Source organism: Hippichthys cyanospilos, chromosome 6 (genome assembly GCF_059441005.1).
Source record: "Hippichthys cyanospilos isolate Australia breed blue-spotted pipefish chromosome 6, RoL_Hcya_1.0, whole genome shotgun sequence".
Classification (NCBI taxonomy): Eukaryota; Metazoa; Chordata; class Actinopteri; order Syngnathiformes; family Syngnathidae; genus Hippichthys; species Hippichthys cyanospilos.
In genome coordinates this window covers 9,527,005-9,541,693 of record NC_142374.1, presented here as the reverse complement: position 1 = coordinate 9,541,693, position 14,689 = coordinate 9,527,005, and the positions used below count along the sequence as shown (strand labels likewise).

At 40.4% G+C, this 14,689-nt stretch overlaps 2 protein-coding genes across 6 annotated transcripts in view; one reads left to right on the top strand and one right to left on the bottom strand.

Annotated features, from left to right (window-relative positions):
* The first annotated feature begins 28 nt into the window (after window positions 1–28).
* On the top strand, window positions 29–5,420 carry cfap263 (cilia and flagella associated protein 263). 2 transcript variants are annotated; one of them, XM_088418046.1, is made up of 9 exons: window positions 29–454; window positions 796–937; window positions 1,430–1,591; window positions 1,671–1,799; window positions 2,831–2,941; window positions 3,177–3,269; window positions 3,355–3,462; window positions 4,228–4,383; window positions 4,463–5,420. In XM_088418046.1, the coding sequence occupies exons 1-9, from the start codon at window positions 396–398 to the stop codon at window positions 4,592–4,594; spliced, it is 1,092 nt and encodes a 363-aa protein (XP_088274172.1). In that variant the 5' UTR covers window positions 29–395; the 3' UTR covers window positions 4,595–5,420. The 2 variants fall into 2 exon arrangements, with proteins under 2 accessions (XP_088274172.1, XP_088274171.1); XM_088418045.1 differs by having other exon boundaries at window positions 2,828–2,941.
* srgap1a (SLIT-ROBO Rho GTPase activating protein 1a) overlaps window positions 5,396–14,689 on the bottom strand; it is a 55,909-nt gene continuing 46,615 nt past the window's right edge. For 3 of the 4 annotated variants that reach the window (XM_088418037.1, XM_088418038.1, XM_088418040.1), the window contains 4 exons: window positions 14,368–14,548; window positions 11,868–12,005; window positions 8,537–8,915; window positions 5,396–7,193 (listed from right to left, as the gene is read on the bottom strand). In XM_088418037.1, the coding sequence (XP_088274163.1) occupies window positions 6,789–7,193; window positions 8,537–8,915; window positions 11,868–12,005; window positions 14,368–14,548 (1,103 nt within the window). In that variant the 3' untranslated portion in view covers window positions 5,396–6,788. Of the gene's footprint in view, window positions 7,194–8,471; window positions 8,916–11,867; window positions 12,006–14,367; window positions 14,549–14,689 lie in introns of all 4 variants that reach the window. The other variant, XM_088418039.1, reaches the window with a different exon arrangement.

The following is a 14,689-nucleotide window of genomic DNA, read 5'->3' as shown; positions in this document are numbered from 1 at the left end:
CAAGATCGCGCGAGAATCTCGGGAGCTTTCGACACGGAATTCACCCGTCTAGTTTCAATGTAAACAAACATAAATATGGAAGTCGATAGAAACTCTCAATTCAACGAATATTTTTTTGTTTTATTATTTTCTATCGGTAGACGTTAGGATGAATGTTATAAACGTCCGAGTATTACTTATACAGTATTAACAACAGCAACATGGATTTACTTGTATTCACGATACTTTTATTTTTTAATGATTTGACTTTGCTGTCTGCAGCCAAGAATCTTCTCTGAAGTGCCTTGATAAAAAAAAATGTTAAATAAAAAGAAATAAACACTGCACTATGGCAACACTGGCCTTAGTAACCGCCACACTGTGCCTCAGTAAACAAAGAGGAAGCTCGAGCCCCCATGGAAAAGCGAAGCCGTCAGGGACGACAAGGCATATCTGCCCTTATCCAACAGATACAGTAACTACCACTCGATTTATTCCTTTTAAATTAGAAAATTGTTAAACGTGAAAAATTTCCCAGGCTTTAATGACACAGAGTCAGTGCTACTCCTCACCGTTTTCATGGTCACCTTAAAATATGATCTTGTCGACAACTTGCTTGGAAGTATTTTCCTGCACGTCAAAGATTAGATTGCGTTTATTTACTTAATCTGGTGTGATTATATTTTGAATCCGTGGTTGACAGTAACAAAGTTTATAATTCATTGTAGCCTACTTTAGCGCACCTGTGCATGCAAGGGGTCAAGTTGTTAATATTTGGAAACACTTTATTACTGTCTTCAATTACCTCTTTATCAGAAGTTCCAACGCTGCACTCTTGGCAGAGAATGAGCTGTTTGAAGGTTTTATCATCCGCCTGGATCAAAAGGACCTATTGACCCAGACTGCAGGTTTAGGGATAGTTGGTGTTACCGGAATCACCCAACAACTGGAGGACAGGGTAAGTATACAGACCTACACTCTGCATATGTGACACATTGCTGCCAAACACACTGCCAGGTGTTTGGAAAAGTGGTGAGAAACTGGACAACGGAAAACCTTGAGTTCAGGCAAGAAAATTCTCAGAGAAGCAAAAGTACTGTATGTGACACTACTGACTACTACAAAACAAAAGGTGCCAATTAATGTGAGAGATTGACACACGAGTTGGAGCTTTTGTGGTGGTTATACAGTAATTTGAAGTGGGAGCTGATTTTAGTGTTATTTATTTTAAAGAGCCTAATATGTAATGGATTTGTTGCAACATGTCATTCAAAACTAAACATTATTATCATAATAAGTGCAACGTTTTTTTTTGATGACTAATTCTCATTAGGTTATGTACATATTTGCATCTTTAGATCCGGATTGCTCATATATATGCCCGCAAATTTGGAAATGAATCCTCTCTGATGGCTCTATATCACTTTATATTCATGTGCTATCTTGTCAGGGTCAATGTTGGAGGCAGAGCCCAGAAGGCAACTTGCCCAACGGCCTTCTGCAGCTGACCTTGGGACAAAAATTATGTATCGCACAAAGTGAAGTAGCAGAGATGATAAGAGACCAGCAGAAAGACAAGGATAGGTCTGAGAGAATTCTGGCTAACTACAGGGTTGGTATCAGGAAGCAAAATAAACATAGACGAGATAAACCCTTATTTTTTCACTATTGTGAATTGGTGACTCTTCTAGGAATCCCTCAAAGAAATTGAGCTACAGCGAGCAGATATCTGCAAGGACAAGAATGACTTTGAGCACAGGTTGCTGAAACCAAAGAAGAAAATGTCAGAAGAGAAGGTGCTCCACTACATCAGAAGTAAGGTAGATTAATTTATCTTTACTTTTTGTGGGTGTTTTCTTACTCCTCAGCCAAGAACACGTTTCTATAGGCATTTATCAAAGAAGCCTTTTCGAAATATTCCAAATTCTATATTGGCTGATCTCATCGGGGGTCACGACGAGCTGGAGTCTGTCTTCCTGACAAGCAAATGGAATTGTTTGAAATGTCAACAATATCTGTGAAGGACTGTTGGTTGATATGGTTGTGGAATTTTTAGGATTTTTGCTGAAATGAGAAAAATAGTCTGGAAAAACACATTGTCCTTTTGGGTTTCTTTTATTTGAAGCTTCATATACACAAGTTTACAGAATAGCTAAGTGGTCTGCGAAGGAGTCTGCAGGGATAAGTAAAAGCGAAGATTCTTATTCACTCACATGGGAGTGAATGCCTACAAGATAAAAAACCCACCTCAGAGTAGAAGTAATTAAGAGGCGGGAAGCAGAGGCAAAAATCATGAAGTACAATATGTCAGTGTTGGACTCTTATCTGTCAAGGATGTCTAGCTACACAGAGAGTTCCCATGTATGTTCAGTGAAAGGGTCTTTGCCAGGTGGTCAATGAACAATAAAATGTTATACTAATATTTATTTTCCATTTCAAATGTATTCAAGGATTCAAGGTTATGGTATAGATTTATGTGTAGTAAATTTGTGTGTGTTTTTTTTTTTTTATACAAGTACCATAAACGGTTAGATATAGGTAAAGAAGGTCAAATAACAGTAAATTATCAGACATTTGGCTGATGATTTTTTGTTTGCAGATGTTTGAAGGGCCATCATCCTCCAGTTGAATCAGTTGGGCCCTAGTATGCCTGCTGAAGTTTGTGAAAGTTCATGAAAACATTGCACCTTTCCAAGTGTTTACCCCCCCCCCCCCACCCCCCCATCCTTTGCATTGTTGTTGTCCTACATTTCAAGCAAATAAAAAGGCTTTTATTCTCTAGCCACACTATTTGTCAACCATCGACCCACTCACCACCTGTTGCCTTTGTGTACCGTACGGCATTAAGCAGAGTACTCGGTGTGACAAGTTGAAACTGAACATCCAAGGCCTGAAGGCGCAGGAGAAGAGGCTCCAGTTGCAGCTGCAAGAGAAAAGGGAGCTGAGAAAAGCAGGACTCGAGGTGAGCACAAGGAACATGACGGTTGATGGGCCTCTAGTCCAGTGTTTCTCAAAGCTTTATTTCAAGAAAACAAAATCCATATTTGCCATGAGAAAACGTCACTACGCATCTCGAAAATATGTGAATGATCTCATCTCAATTCATGTTCAAATGTTCTTCCTCAAGGTAAAATCTAAGCCCGCATGCCGTTTCACTTCAAACTTCATTATCTCCTTCAATTGACTTTTGCACCCAGGATATATTTTTGGAAAACAACGAGTCAACAATCGACCTTGAAGAACTCCAAGTCAAACATTTACAAGCACAGCGCGCCCTAAAATCCATCAAGGTGTCTTCCATGCGCATATCAAGCTCACTCAGTTGACACTGCCTGTGTTTGCTGAACGTGAAATTGTGCGCATGCTCGTGGCCAGGAGAAGCTTCAGCGTGTGACGCAAGAGTATGACCAGCTGAGCAACGACATCATTAAAAGGAAGGAGATGCTGGCGAAAACAGATGAGGACATATCACACGCTGAAGAGGTTGGACAACTATATTTTTCCAATGAACTCCGTTTTATCACAGTTTGTGAAAAGCCAAGCTCTCGTTCACTGACCACCATGCCCGATTACTGGCAGATTTGCTAAATGAGGAAACCTGTCAGTCAAAGTGAAGCAGGTTGCAAGCTCAAAAGAAAGTCAAGAATGAATGAGAAACAACTTGATTAAAATCGAACCGGTCTGATAAAGATTACAGACATGACATTATTTGAGATACTGGGTCACAAAGAACCCAGTGACATCCGAAGAACTCCAGCCCATTTTTTTTCCTGCAAAAATAACAGCTACATCATTGTTTTTAATAGCCTCTTATGCTCACTTTGCTGAAAAAAAAATGTCATGCCCTTTGTCAAAAAGGCAGGGGAAAGCAAGTCTAACGGGCATTTTGCTAATTCAGGATCTCGATGATATAGTGCCATTCACGAAACAATGAATTTTGCAGGTGATTGTTCTGGAGCCGAAGTTGCGTTGAAGCCCAAGCACGCTTGGCTTACGCAGCGGGACAGTGACCTGAATATTCAAATTGCTCCGATGATCCGTAACATTTATTTGTAATACATTTGCACATGAATTAGAAATATCACAAAACCTTTTTATCAACATTACAGTATATTACAAAAATGAAGTTCACAGACATGCTTCTCCGGGAGCGAGCACAATTATTGGAACGCTCTTAAGATTGGCCGGCCATGCAAAACAAAGTGCTTCCTTTTTTATGTACGCTCTCCCCTCATTTTGTGTATGCAGGAACGTTCCAAGGCCGAGGCCCAGAATAAGCAGCTGCGCCGCCAGATGTCCACTTACCAGGCACCTGACATCGCCCAGTACATGCACGTCAAGGACAAACACAAGACGTTGCAGCAGAGCGTCAACACTTGGCAGAGGAGGGTTGGCATTGCTGAGGTAAATCGTTTTCAGGGGAAACACAATTCCTTTTGGCCATCTTCTTTTACTATTTACAAAAATCTCCTTTACTCGCCAGATGACCTCCAAGTCGAAATTCTGGAATCGACACAGAGGCTCTTCTGTCAAAAGTGCAGATGCTGGAACTACGGACAGGGAATGCCCAACTCTGGTGAAGCTGCCACACATAGCGCAACATGGTCAAGTTTAAAAAGCGAAAAAGGAGCCTCCCGGTTTCATCAACTCAGTTTAGCATTTGCTGAGGAAGAGGACAAGAGAAGCAATTCAAATGATTTTTGTACTTGTCATAAAGAGAAATGAATGCAAGAAAAGTTAAAATATGAACTGAGTCATTAATTCAAATACATTGATTTAAATAATTCCAATTTCAAATATGAAAAATATTTATTCTTGAGTCAATTAGAACTTACTGTAAATGTTTTTTTTTTAGAATTGTAGTAGTTTTAATTCACTATCAGTTGAGTTTACAGTCATCCACCAGTTCATAGTTCACTCACAATCTACTTCTATAGTCCTTCCTCCATTAAATTGCAATCAGGTGTACGAATAGTATTTCATTTGTGGCAAAATATGTAAATAGTTATCTTTCTTGTGACAATTAAATATCGTGAACCATGAACTATTTTCATGAATATATACAGTATATATGATGCTTTTTTTTTCCTCTACTGAAATAAATGTAAAACGGGAATTTTGTGATGTTAATCTGTGTTTCAATTGATTTTACCACAGCAGCACATTTTGACTGTTGACTGTACGTTTTATGGACAACATCTGTCAAACCAAAATTGTTTACTTTGTCAAATAACTGTTTCTTTCTATAATGATGGGAGTGTATTGCCATCACACGTTACACATACATACTGCTGCATAGTACCTATTTTAATTCTGTTTCAAACATGCTATTGTATTGTGCAAAGTAAATATTGAATGGATAAAACAGCAACTTCAACAATCTTACATTGTGTGGCGCAATAAAAGTGACTCAGACTGGACAAACTATTTCATTTATTAGAAAGAAATCCGTCGAGGTGTATAGGCCCTCTGGCATCTTTGTTATGCTGTTACATTTACATGCCTTATCTACATTTACATAGATGGATGTGCAGTGAGTGAGCTCCTTAATTCGAAAATGTCATTTTCTTAGCACAAGATTACTGCATGCGCATGAATGAATGTTCAGAAACATCTTTGAAGGCACTTTACCAAATACATATTATGTCATTACAGTATGATGAAAACACACTTGTCCACATGGATGCTTGCTTGCTTCTATTTACAACGTTTTCACTTTAGTCTCTGATCTACTCGGAAACAATCAAACAAAAACACATTACAAAAATAACGAGTTAGTAAAACTACTATTTAGCTGTTCATGAATATATACAGTACACAATGTCGGTCGAGCCGCCGACAGTTGTAAACCTGCAAATTCACTTGAATCGCTTGTAGTGTTATAATGCTGGCTACAATTTCCACATTCCCCGAAATCCCTACTGAGATTTAAATATACAAACACTCGTGCATATCGCACACACTGGCACATGATACCCCCAACTCCTTGCTGCCACAAAGAAAGTTTTTGTTTGTAATTGTGACAAAGTCCACGTGGCGATCCTGGGGATATCCCAGAAGAGGCTATTGAGTACATCCATGCTTCCGTTTGTCTTTGGCCATCATGCCGACTAAGCTACAAATTTGTATTCCACATCATATTATGTGCACACTACAATAGAGTACTCATGAAAAGTTAGCGTCATTTGGCTATCGCGTACGTTGCACGATAGGCTTAACGGGGGAACTTTATTTGACCTCTTGAAAAGTTTTGAATTCGTCCACTTTGTGTGAGTAATGCAAACTTCAGAAACCAACTCAGCAAAATGCAACACGTGATGCAATTCATCATGAAATAGTGGTTTTCTCCAACTTCCCAAAACCAAGAAGACTACTGCACTACGCACCAGAAGACATCCGATTCAGTTCTCAACAGGATATGACAATGTCAACCATGTCAAGCAGCACTTCAGTCCTCTTCACAGCAGGTTTGTTATGGCGACTAGGCTAACTACCGTGGTAAAAATACTCAAGACTGCAGTCACCTGGTTTCGAGCCTCTGAAAAACGTTACATGCGCCGTGGGTGTGTACACTTGTTAGAACGACTAACCTGACTAGAGCATAGCTTATGTAGCACTATAGGAAGCCTTTGTGATTTGTTGTTCGAGTTCATTCGAGGCTTGCCGCACTGCCAAGACTTTAATTGCAACCGTTTATTTTTTTTAAACTTCTAGACTGTTCTATTTTACACGGTGGTGGGAAAGGCACGGTATCCGTTACGTGCGTTCCCGCAGCCCCGGTGGAACTTTCTGCTTATATATCTGCAACGTTACATGGTGCAGGATTTGTCTACAGGATCCTGTGGCAACGTGGAAGGAGGTTGTGAAACCTGCCCAGACTTGGGCAGGACCATCGGTTTGGGTCTCAAAGCGGGCGGCTTGAGCTGCACGCCCATGCGAGGCGCCACGGCGGGTTTGAAGGTGCTCACACTATCGTTGGTGGAGCCGGCGCTGCTGCGGCGAAACGGCGGCTCCGTGTTGGCGGTGGACCTCAGCATGACGCCGTGGATGGGGGGGCCCAGGGACTCGCTGGAGCTGGCCGGCGTGGGGCCCCCGCTCGGCGCTTGCCTCTGCTCCAGGGTGTCCAGCACCACGTCCGGGGCGTGCTTGGCCGAGCTCTGGCGCTCCAATTCCCGCAGCTCATTAAGAGCGGTGTTCATGGTTTCTTCTATGTCCTGCGGGAGACAAACAAATTGACTTTCTGGGTACCAGGGGCTAAAATCTGAAAAAGTTGGGCCAATAACACTATAGAGCGCCTTTGGCATTGTCACCATCAGAATCGACCAGCTTCAAAATTTAGCAGGATAATAACTGTGGTCTTACTAAGAAGCGGCCCCAAAAAATTGCCTGCATTGCAGTTCAAAAGTAAGTATTTCCTTTCATCTTATTTCTCCATTTGTCAAAGTTGTGGCAGCTTGACCAATACAGTATATATTCCTAACTACATAACATAATGAAAAATCTCAAAGGCGTCCAATGGTGATATTGACTCACTTATTGCCTATGTTCAACATCATTCACATTCCCAGCTCCCGGGTCTCTGGATTATCATTTGTACAGCATGTAGTGGACTGTCCAGTTGTCTAGTGTAAATATCCTCTGTTCAGAGGCAAAATGTAATTCCATTATTACAAAATTCTGAAACAGCATCAGCATGGGGACGTTCGATAATATGGAAGGAGTAAATTACAATTGTTTTGGATAAGTGTATTTCATCGAATCTGTGTTTTGACAGCAAATTGACTGACAACTGGAAACGTTTCCACACCACAGCTTGAGTCTGTATGAGAACAAATTAGGATGGGATGCACTACTTTTGTAGTGATCGTCCTGCTTAATAATTTTCAAGTAGTGATGGTTGGTAAACATGCTCACTATGTAATGACAGTCACTATATACTGGATCGGGAGTGATTCAGAACACAGCTGCCAACAGAAAACAACAATGTAAAAAAGCAACAACCATTTCACTTTTTTACATACACACACACACACACACACACACACACACAATAAAAAAAAGCGCTTGGCATTGATATCCTTCCACAACAAGAATCGGCCACGCCAAGTATGCAGTGAAGATAAGATACGGTAGTGGGAACGTGCTCTGCCAAGCATAAGTTCACTAACCGAGCTTCTGTTTCAGTATTCAACGACAGAAGAGCATCACCAAAAATCCGTACCGGCCTAATGCAGTGCAACCTACTCTGCAAATAAAGAGAAAAAGCTCTCATACTAGGGTTCTAAAGCTGCGACTTACGACTCTGCAAAATTTCTAATAAAGATGTCTTTTTGGAATCCTGATATTTGGGTATTCTTATTTCATGAGCACGTAATGCGCACTACTGAAGATGTTGCAGTGCGGCGCTGCCAAGCTGCCTATCAAGCTGCGCTCCTGCATGGAGTTAGCACACAGACACAGTAGCAAAAGACAGGGAGTGACGAGGTTTTTACAGGGCGGGGCAGGGCTTTGAAGGTAGTGGGAGCTGCGGTCGGCTTGCCGCTCTTCCAGCGCTGACCTGTGCGATGGTCTCCGGATCCAGGGACTTGCCGCCGTGGTGGTGGTGGTGGTGGTGATGGTGGTGGTGGTGGGCCTCACTAAAGCCTGTGTACTGGCCCGATGAGGTGGAGCGACGAATGGGCGGGCTTTCCGTCTTCTTCAGGGACTCGTGCCGACTGATGTTGGTCAAGCTGCCGTGGCCGGTGCGGCGCCGGCGCTCGGGGCTGTCGGCGGGCAAATGGTTACGGCTCCGGAGCATGTCGCGCGGGCTGAAGTGGCCTTGGACCGGCGAGCCCGTTTCGGGGGTGCCGCCGTGTGCGGGTTGCACCATGCAGTGGACGTCGCTGGGACGGGCGGGGGGGCGGCGGGACGGGGGTTCTGATCTTTTTCTGTGCCTGCTGGGATGAAATCAAAAGGAAACAACTGTGATTAAAACCTACAATCTCACAACTGCGAGGCAGAGAATTATACAGAAAAATACAGCGGACAATGAAAATATAAAACCCACACAAGCTTTTGATGTGAAAAAAAATACATTTGTGGACATTTTATCTTTGAAAAGCAAACAACTGCAGTAACGCGCAAAAGCCTGCAGATGGCGTAATCTGCTTCATAAAAACATGTTTTCGGGACGTTGCCTTTTAACTGTAGACAATCGGGCAATATTTCACTATGCCTAATGATGTGCATTATCTAATTTCCATTATTCTTCCATGAAAAGGGTACATATTTGAGTGTCCACAAAATGCTACAGTAGAGGTGAGTGTGTTTGAGAAAATGATATCATCTCAATCATTTCCGGATATGTAGAGCAGTGAGCGAGCAAGGCTAACAAACAGTTTGTGAAGATCACCTAAGGAGATAATGACAGGAAGAGAGGGATAAAAAGGATCTTATGGCACGCACACAGACGCATGCACGCAAGCATGCACCCTGGTGTAAACTATGCACAATATTTCTAAGCGGAATCATCGACAAATGTGAAGCTGAGGCAGTGCGGCTGTGCATTTTTTAAAAAAGCACAGGTGGTTGTGTCTATGAATACAAGAGTGCGTGTGCATGTCTGTGTGTGTCAGAGGGAGCGAGAGATTCAGTGACACGTTTCAAGGTCACCAAATGCAGCAATGAGGAAGAAGAGAATGAGGGGAAGAGAGGCAGATACAAAATATATACACATGGCTAACACATGCTGACAAAAATTATTTGGTTTGCCTCTCGTAGTGCAAATAGTTGAGTACAGCACCATGAGGAAATTACCTTTCTTTAAAATGCCTTTCCTTCATTTCATATGATACTTATACACAAATGTTGATCATTTCAAAAACAAAATGAAAAGTAAAAAACAAAACAAAAAAAACTACTTTTCTCACTATTCATTCAAAAAATGAAAAAGGGGAAAAAGTGTATGAAAAAACATTTTTACGATTTCTGATTTTGGCCACAAATGGAAAAACAAACTAAAAAAAACAGATAATGGGATGTTTCTATTTCCTTAGCAAAAACACCCCCAAAGTGGTGTTTTTCTTCTTTCACACATAAGTGAATACTCTTAATTGGTGCACTAAGACAACATTATGAAAGGGGTGCGCCAGTCACACAGTGACAACCAGGGTTTAAATTTGCCACCAGTCTTAATTCCAGATTAGAAATACAATAGAGCTGAAAGATTATCGAAAAAATTTAATTGCTAATTTTTTAGCTATAATAATAGCTATAATAATGTTTTTAATATGTGCTTTCAATGTTGAATTTGCAAGTTGTTGTTTTTTTCTTTAAAACAAACTAATTTACCAATTCATGTTGATCACAATAAAACAGTATTACTGAATATCGATTATAGATTATAGTTTATTTCTACGGCATAATTGCATGTTTCAGTTATTAAATATTCTAGTAGTTTCTTAAGCAGTCACCATGACAATTGCCACATTAGTGTGATATAAACATTACTGTAGGCATACTATACTGTACATCAGTAAGAAAAAGAAAAAAATATAAAGCATAGATAATAATAATGCAAACAAATATGTGACTTTGCCACTTCAAAAGATTCCATTTTTGATTAATATGTAAACAAGTGAACTGCATTTATTTACCATTGAACTTCCGCGGTTAAAGAAATCACTATACTGTATACAATCGCCAGTGGAAAATCATACGAACTAAACTGTATGGAAAGTGGCATTTACCTTTGTTTCATAACATTTCCGATTTTAAAAAGCAGTAGCATGAATTAGAAGCGGCTGCGGCGGTGTATCATTGATTAAATGATGAGCAATAATCATTTTGTCTGTCTTACTTTTTATTCATAAATTCAATGATGCGACATGACAGGTCTCATGTGACACACTTACATTAGACACACGCTTGACACACTAGCAGTTGCAGCACGGTGAAGCTTTTTTTTGAATAATCTCGCGAAGCAAAAAAAAAAGAAGATGCAAATTGGTTGGAGGAACTTCTCAAAGTCTCATGAGAGAAACCGCACTAAATGACACGTTAAAATGAATAGCAATGATGCCTCTGCATGCTTGCCTCCAATTCCTTCCTCCTCCCCTTCACTCCTCTCCTCTCCTCTCCTCTCCTCTCCTCTCCTCTCCTCTCCTCTCCTCTCCTCTCCTCTCCTCTCCTCTCCTCTCCTCTCCTCTGCACATCCATTTAATCTGCAGCCTTTGCGATTAGAAAACTGTGTTTTTGTCACGTCTCGATTACATTGCAAATGCAATTAATCTTTCAACCCTAAAACAGTCACCAAAATAACAATGATATGGAGTATAATCATAAACAGACCTGTAGTCAATTGCGGAAAGTTTATAATAGCAGGACCTTTAAACATCAAGATGTCCTGAATTTGAGGGGTGTGGCTACCGTAACAATCAGGAGTGTTGAAAATGTTTCTCACTCAAAAGTTAGGACTTTTTAAGGAAATAGTCAGTTGAAAAATATTCTCCATTAGATACAAAAGACCTACTTATATAATATACAAATATATAATAAATAATATCTTACAGTATAAAAAGTATTATAGTAGTTATGACCATTTTATGGATCCCAATAACCTCAATACAAGTGAATCCCTGGACTAATGTTTAAAATTCATGTGGACATCTACAGTCATATACACTTCATCTGAAATGATCAATTAGCATTATTGGAAAAATTATCAAGTAATCACTCTAACTTTCTTTTCAATAATAAGGTATACTGTGAAAGACTTTTGTATTGTATTACTGTTTCTTTAAAAAAAAAAAAAAAAAAAAAGGAAGATACTGGATAAATATACACTGTACGTATGTATTTAGATATGTGCCTCAGTGATCAGTATTCCCGGCACACATTCATACACCAACCTGGTGATGAAGGCCTCAGAGATCCTTGTGTCAGTGGGTGAACTGATGTCTTTTGCTGAACATTTATCCTCCCCAGCATGACCGCTGCTGGCCTCACTGTCAGCCTTCTGGCTCAGCGTGTCTGAGAAGTTGTCATCTCTAGGACAGAGACACAGCAACGTTAAGAAACAGAACAGAGTCAGCATGTGTTTTTGACTCTCGAAGGCTTACGTTCACAAGTCACATTTCTATGCCTTTCACCATGCCTTATGACACACTGCACACATTTGAATGGTTTTCACAAACACAGCTGGTGGCTTTCAAAGCTGTACATGAGCCTAGCGTGTCTTAAGCTGAAATCCTTATTCGAAACAAATCAAAACCAGAGCGGAGCGGCACAACCTAAGAGCAGAGGCAGCGGCAGACAGAACAGATTGAAGTGGTCTCCATAATGCATATTTTATTGCAAGCTCCTTGATGGAACATGGAAAGACCACAACCGGCACTCGCATTCCTCAACCTGCTCAGTTTGAGAATAGAGCAGGGTATGACACATCCCTGGACAACCAGCAGTAAATCCTCCTACTCTTTCATTAGGCAAAATGACATCAGCAGTACCCATTTGGGTGATTTATGGATAGAGGCGCAGTGGCTGGACATGAGCAAAGGCAGACTTTAGTGGCCAGCTAAAGAGTTTGTGGTGAATATGCAACTATACTCACAAGACATTTATGGGTAAATCAATTCATTAGGCACCAGCGGTCTGTATGGCAGAGGGCATGCTTGCTAAGGTACAACGCGAAAGACAGAGGGGCTGGTTTGGATGTCAAACTCATTTAAGCCTTGTGCCCATTGTTAACCATTTTTGGTCAATTTTGTTGAATTTCTTTGTGAAATCGTAGATACATCATTGAAAAAAAAACATTAGCAAGATGAAACTTTCTGCAAATTATTAAGATCAGTTGAATGGTCAAAATAGCACTATGCCGTCATCTATAATCTATTGCAGCCGAGCGTAGTGTGTTGCGCTTGCATATGACCATGAATGAACCATTTTGGTTATGTAAAACTCCATTCCAATTGGAATTTTTTTACATGCATTGCAAACTGATCTATTATGTTGCTTTTCCTGCGATATTTATGGCATTGTTTTGAGCATCGGTAGAGATAAGTCGACAAACAAAAAATTCTTTGATGACTTATGTGTTACACCTCAAGACAGTAGGTGGCGCCAGAGACCAGTAAAAGTTTTTAGTAAAGCCAGCATTTCCTTTACACAACACAAGTGTTGCCTCAAACAAAGTGCAATTGTAGTTGGGAATACTTCTTGTGCTTGTGAGAGGGGTATGTTATCTTTTCAGAGTTGTGCTGGTGTGTACATGTGTGTATTTTTGTGTTACTGTCTATTACATGTGCATACAATGCTCTCTTAGAAGCAAATACATGCGCACATTTTTTTGTATTATTTTTCACTAGAAAATAATGTGCAGGAAAATTCAGTTGTAATCGCTTGCCGGTATTATTTTCATTATTTGAACTCATGCACGTCTGGATATTTGCTTTTCTTTCTGCACAATTACAATTCAAATTGATGTCAGCGCTTGTCCCAATGGTGTATCACTTATACATTTTCGGCCACTATCCAGTTTGAGGGTAGTGGCTACTACAACCGCCCCATAAACAATGCTCTGCAGTTAGCAAGCTACAAACTACTCATCATTTTCAAATTCTATTTAATGAAAGAGATGCTGGAGTTTAGCATTGCTATCCAACCAAACTACAAGCTTCATTTTTCCCAATAAAATACAGATCTTATTTTGATATATTTTTATCATATTTTGAAGTTATTCTCAGAAGCATGGTCGTGACAACAATCTAGTTGTTATCAACTTGATCATTTACCTCACAGCATGAGGCTCACTGCGACCATCATTTATGTAATAAAAGATTCGTTAATTTTTTTTCTACATTGACGTTCTTTTTTCCACAAGATCAAAAAAAACCAAGGCTGAGGGAGTTGTCAAAAATGTTGATAAATCATCATATTTTGAATGAAATAGTAGATGGATGATGATAATAGTTTGGTCAGAAAACGATTCATCCAAAGGATTCACGTTGATTTGAGAGTATGCCTCCCCCGTGAAAAAATGATACGGCTGAGATGCCGGGATGCAGGTGAATGAGAGCACTGAATGTGTGACCAACCATTGTCTGTTGCCACAGTGCCATAAATTATCGTTGTGGCAAATTCTGGCCAAATCTGGAACTTTTAAACTTTATAGGGGCGTTTTGAGTAGACTGTTGAATTGGATGTCTATCGATTCCAAATCTGTTGAATCAAGGTTCCACAGTAAAGACGTTTTTATTTACAAACCCTGTGGAAACGGTCATAATGTTTTTACTGCTTCGTGTACTGTATTTAAAATGCCACAGTCAACAAGCAAGGTTCACAACCGTGTTTTAAATGACTGTAATGTAAAACACGATGTTGTACATGTCTGTTTTAATTGATGTCACTCACATGTCCTGGACAACAATATACTGGTGTGGCACCAGGCCGTCGATGCCATTGTGCCGCCCCTCCCACCAGTCTTCCGACGCCCGCTGGTAGAGTAGCAGCGAGGCACCCTTCTTGAAGGACAACTCTCTGGATGAGCGCCCGACATAGTCAAACTTGGCAATGGCTTCTATAGGCTCACCCTCTGTCAACAGAGATGATTAGATAGGTCAGATACAGTATGTTGAGTGTGGCAAAGACAACCCGGAAGATTACGCATGCAAAAAAGAACATCCTTCATTTTTCATCTCATGTTTACAATGAAGTCAAAAACATCTCTTATGCA